Source organism: Mandrillus leucophaeus, unplaced genomic scaffold (assembly GCF_000951045.1).
Source record: "Mandrillus leucophaeus isolate KB7577 unplaced genomic scaffold, Mleu.le_1.0 Scaffold29, whole genome shotgun sequence".
NCBI classification, from domain to species: Eukaryota; Metazoa; Chordata; class Mammalia; order Primates; family Cercopithecidae; genus Mandrillus; species Mandrillus leucophaeus.
Genome location: NW_012103031.1, coordinates 2,192,841 through 2,198,525, shown reverse-complemented (window position 1 = coordinate 2,198,525; position 5,685 = coordinate 2,192,841). Strand labels below are relative to the sequence as shown.

Genomic DNA, 5,685 nt, shown 5'->3' with positions numbered 1-5,685 from the left:
ATAATCCCAGCTACTTGGAAGGCTGAGGTGGGAGGATCACCTGAACCTAAGAAGTTGAGGCTGTAGTGAGCTGAGATCACGCCACTGCATTCTAGCCTGGGTGACAGAGTGAGATCCTGTTATATTTATATTTATAATTTATTTATAGAGACAGACTCTTGCTTTGTCGCCCAAGCTGGAGTGCAGTGACTTGATCTCGGCTCACTGCAACCTCCACCTCCTGGGTTCAAGTGATTCTCATGCCTCAGCTTCCTGAGTAGCTGGGATTACAGGCGTGAGCCACTGTGCCTGGCTAATTTTTTTGTAGACATGGGGTTTCACAATGCTGGCCAGGCTTGTCTTGAAATCCTGACCTCAGGTGGTCTGCACACCTCGGCCTCCCAAAGTGCTGGGATTACAGGTGTGAGCCACTATGCCCAGACAAAAAATATTAATTTTTTAAAAGGACCCTAACCAAATGAATCTAGCTAGCCTCTGAGATTGCCCTGATGATCCCTGACCCCTGGTGCCCAAACCCTGTGTAGTTCCCCACTCACATTGAATGGGGGTGACCTGTATAACCAATAGGATGTTGTGGAAGTGACAGAATGTGACCTCCAAGGTCAGGTCATGAAGGACATTGAGGCCTTCACCTTGCTTTTAGACCCCTTACTCCATAGGAAGCCAGCTGCGTGATGTGAGGACACTCAGGCAGCCCAGTGGAGAAGGTCCACGTGTCCAAGTGACTTCCCAGCCATCGTGTGAGCCTCCTCAGAAGCCAATCCTCTTGGCCAGGCATGGTGGCTCACACCTGTAATCCTAGCACTTTGGGAGGCTGAGGTGGGAGGATGACTTGAGCCCAGGAGTTAGAGAACAGTCTGGGTAACACAGAGAGACCCCGTCTCTACTAAAAATACAAACATTGGCCAGGCGTGGTGGCATCTGGTTGTAGTGCCACCGATTCAGGTGGCTGAGGTGGGAGGATTGCTTGAGCCCGGGAGATCAAGGCTGCAGTGAGCTAGAATCACAGCACTCCAACCTAGATGACAGAGCAGAGATCCTGTCTGTCTCTGTCTATCTGTCTCTGCCTGTCTGTCTCTGCCTGTCCGTCTCCGTCTCTCCGTCTGTCTGTCTCCGTCTGTCCGTTTCCGTCTCTGTCTCTGTCTCCGTCTGTCTCTGTCTCCGTCTGTCTCTGTCTCTGTCTGTGTCTGTGTGTGTCTGTCTCTGTGTGTATCTGTCTGTCTCTGTCTGTGTGTCTCTGTATGTGTCTCTCTCTGTGTCTCTGTCTCTCTGTGTGTCTCTGTCTGTCTGCCCCTCTGTCTCTGTCTCTATAAAAAGACAGCTATAGCCACTCCCCACCCTGAACTATTAGTGACTGCCCCTTTATCTGATTTACTTTATCCGTAACTCCCTACCTGATGTGTCTATCCTCCGTCTCCCCACTCATACCTAATGTCCATTACAGCAAGGACTGTCATAGTCTGAGCACCTGAAAAAATATCTGGCACACAGACATTTGTTCGAGAAAACGAAGACCATGGTCCTTCGAGATGGCTCCTTTTGTGTTTATCCACAGGACACACGGACAGAGGAGGGTGGAGGGATTGGGGGAAGAAAAATAATCCAACTTGGGTTTGTTTTGAGACGGAGTCTGGCTCTGTCACCTGGGCTGGAGTGCAGTGGCACTATCTCGGCTCACTGCAACCTCTGCCTCCCGGGTTCAAGTGATTCTCCCACCTCAGCCTCCAGAGTAGCTAGGATACAGGCGTGCACTACCATTCTGGCTAATTTTTGTAATTTTAGTAGAGACAGGGTTTCACTATGTTGGCCAGGCTGGCCTCAAACTCCTGACTTCAGGTGATCTACCCGCCTCAGCCTCCCAAAGTACAACTTGAGTTTTAAGAGCCACATTAAATGCCTATATCCAGTTGGAGACAGCTATTTACAAACCAACCTGTTCAGAACGGCTCACCTGGAGGATGCAAGAGATGACATCGAGGATGATGAGAACAATTTTAACATCTGGGGCTGTGAGCAGATTCACCAGTGGCTCCAGGACCCCAGAGTGGACGAGCTGGATCAGCTGATCCATGGTGGCCCCTGTTGCAAAGTTCGCCACCATCCAGACAGCCTCTTTCTGGACTTTAAATTCTCCCTGCAGAACAAGGACGTTTACATTCTCTACAGATCCTGAAGAACCTAAATATAGGACACCAACTTGGTTCACATTCTCGGGAGGCTGGTGACAGCCAGAACTGCACGTATGATTTACATAGAATGCCTTGGCTACCTGCCTCTAGTTCTTTTTCTTTTTTCCCCCACCCTCACTCTGTCACCCAGGCTGGAGTGCAGTGGTGTGGTCTTGGCTCACTGCAACCTCCGCCTCCTGGGTTCAAGCGATTCTCCTGCCTCAGCCTCCCGAGTAGCTGGGATTACAGGCACTCACCACCATACCCGGCTAGTTTTTGTATTTTTCGTAGAGATGGGGTTTCACCATGTTGGCCAGGCTGGTCTCAAATTCCTGACCTCAAGTGATCCTCCCATCTCGGCCTCTCACAGTGTTGCGACTACAGCCATGAGCCGCCATGCCCAGCCCCTGCCTCTAGTTCTTGATCAGAAGACGGCATCTTTGGAAAGCCAAGAAGCAGGCAGGCAGACTCAGGTGGGGTCTTAGAGGGAAGCCCTAAGCTCAAATAGGCTCATTTGCCCATATCAGGCTACAGGGAAAAATTGAAACTGACATTAACCAATTCAGGTAATCTACATAGACTAGGAGTTACACTTTGGGTTTAGATGACAGTAGCCTATGTCTGCATTTTTAGTCTTTCTGATCTAATAAAGCTTTGGCCAAGAAGCTATAAGGCTGGGCACACAGATACAACCTAAGGGACCAAGCCAGCCCAGAGGTGACAGAAAAAATATCACTCACGTCGGGCGCGGTGACTCACACCTACAATCCCAGCATTTTGGGAGGCCGAGGCAGGTGGATTGTCTGAGCTCAGGAGTTAGAGACCAGCATGGGCAACATGGTGAAACCCTGTCTCTACTAAAATTTTTAAAAAGTAGCCAGGCATGGAGGCGTGCACCTGTAATCCCGGTTACTCAGCAGGCTGAGGAAGGAGAATCACTCAAACCCAGGAAGTGGAGGTTGCAGTGAGCCGAAATTGTCCCACTGCACTCCAGTCTGGGTGACAGAGCGAGACTCTGTCTCCAAAAAAAAAAAAAAAAAAATTGCTCAGTAAATCTTTGCATTTATAAAGTGCACTCTCGGCCGGAGATACAGAAGGAATTTATCTTCTACTCTTCTTTTCCTGGGCAGGATTTATTCCCAATTTATGGCTGGGGAAAACTGACCTCAGTGTAAAACCAAAACAAAAACAAAACAAGTAACTTATGGCTCCAAGCAAGTTCTAGTTCAAAAGATACCACTTGAAATATAAGTGCTCTTTGATTCATAACTAGATATTTCTCACTAGAATATGTACAGATTCACAGGGGTGTGCAGGACCAGAAGTACTGAATAGATCGGAAGATGCTATAATTTGGGTAACACACCTAGCCTTTCTTGCCTAGCTTGTCATACGTGGTGCACCCTGGGAACTCACCACCCAGCCTGAGAACAAGAACACTGCCAGTAGCTTCTCCTCAACGCCATGAGACTCCATCTGCCTCCCCACCCCCAGCCCAAGGTAACCACTCCTGACTATAAATGGTTTAAACATAGCTCATTCCTTTCAAGGTAGCAAAAAGAAAAATGCCAAGGATAGTCGTGCTCCTGCAAAAGGGGAATGCAAATCAGGAGAAATAATGAAGTTTTTTTTTGTTTGTTTGTTTTTGAGACAGAGTTTTACTCTTGTTGCCCAGGCTGGAGTGCAGTGGCACGATATTGGCTCACTGCAACCTCCACCCCCCAGGTTCAAGTGATTCTCCTGTCTGAGCCTCCCAAGTAGCTGGGATTACAGGCACCCACTATCACAACCTGGCTAATTTTTTGTATTTTGAGTAAGGATGGGGTATCAACCATGTTGGCTAGGCTGGTATCGAACTCCTGATCTCAGGTGATCCACTTGCCTTGGCCTCCCAAAGTGCTGGGACTACAGGCATAAGCTACTGTGCCTGTACCCAATGTTTTTTTGTTGTTGTTTTGGTTTTTTTGTTTTTTTTTTTTGAGACAGGGTCTCACTGTGTCACACAGGCTACAGTGCAGTTGTACGATCCTAGCTCACGGTAGCCTTGACCTCCCGGGCTCAATTGATCCTCCTACCTTAGCCTCTGAAGTAGCTGGGACCACAGGCATACGCCACCATGCCTGGCTAATTTTTGTATACATATACTTTTCATAGAGAAAGAGTTTCACCACATTGCCCAGGCTGGTCTCATACTCCTGAGCTCAATCTATCCACTTGACTGGGCCTCCCAAAATGTTGGAATTACAGCCGTGAGCCACTGCACTCAGCCTGCTTTAGTGTATTTCTACATTTAGATTTGAATTTTGACATTACCACTTTCGTCAATTTAACTTGGCTTTTTCCTTCCGTGTATGATATCACCATAGCATGATATGTTTGTCCTGCTAAAAATAAAAGCTCCACCCTCTTTTGGTAGGGAGAGAATAGGTGGCATATTCTTTGAACACCACTTAGACATAAGCCAATATTTACTAGCTCTTGAGCTTTCTGGATGCTTGAGCCATGGGGTCACCTTGTCATTGAACAATGCTTGTTCCATCTTCCAAATCTTTTAATGGGTTCTTCAGAATGGAACGCCCCCTTCCTTTTTTTCAGGCAGAGCTAGGACTGAGGTTTCATAGCTCTGCTGTGATCTCAGTCTGCTTCTGCGCCTGTGTCTGGATTCCTGAAGGAGTTCAACCCAGTGCTATTGAAAAGTAGTCCTTTGCCATGGTTGCTGTGTGCGCCACTTACGTTTTTTAGCACGGCCACCAAGGGAGGCAAGACATCGTAGGCAAGCAGCTGCTGGATGTGGTGACAGGGCCCCGCCGCTACGTTGCTCAGGGCCCAGGCTGCCTCCTTCTGGATGGAGGGCTTGTTGTGTTGCAGGAGCTGGGGGAGCACGTTCAGCACGCCCGCGTCGATGGCCACCTGCGTCTGCTCATCTGTGCCCGTGACAATGTTCCCCACGGTGCGGAGAGAAGGAGTCTGGAAGAGTAAGGCTAGAAGTCTAAGTATTTCAAGTCTATCCCAGGAAAGGCAACACTCACACCAAGTTCTGTTCCCTTCCAAACACTGTCATGCTATAGCTGATGGTTGTCTAGAAGACCGAACAGGAATTGTATCTGTGATCATTATTTATTCAATTCATCTATGGCCTTTTTACTTTAAGGGAGAGGGTCTTACTGTTATCCAGGCTAGAATGCAGCTCACTGCAGCCTTCAACTCTTGGGCTCAAGTGATCCTCCTCCCTCAGCCTCCCAAGTATCTGGGACTATACGTATGTGCCACCATGCCCGGCTAATTTTTAAGTTTTTTTTGTGGAGACAGGGGTCTTGCTATGTTGTCCAGGCTGGTCTCAAGTGATCCTGCCTTGACTTCCCAAAGTGCTGGAATTACAATCATGAGCCACTGTGCCTGGCCCTTGGATGTTTAAATGTGATTTAAAGGAACTTTCTGGCTTCCCACTTGTTTGGCTCAAGTGGGATAGAAATCCCCAAGAAACACTGTTGTACTTTTCATATGCTTTCAATTTCAT

At 48.1% G+C, this 5,685-nt stretch overlaps 1 protein-coding gene across 1 annotated transcript in view; it reads right to left on the bottom strand.

The window, feature by feature from the left end:
• KPNA7 (karyopherin alpha 7 (importin alpha 8)) overlaps positions 1-5,685 on the bottom strand; it is a 36,651-nt gene that overhangs the window by 6,167 nt on the left and 24,799 nt on the right. Inside the window, exons 7-8 of the mRNA XM_011985800.1 lie at positions 4,902-5,135; positions 1,952-2,134 (exon numbers count right to left, since the gene is read on the bottom strand). Of these exons, the coding sequence (XP_011841190.1) occupies positions 1,952-2,134; positions 4,902-5,135 (417 nt within the window). The remainder of the gene's footprint in view (positions 1-1,951; positions 2,135-4,901; positions 5,136-5,685) is intronic.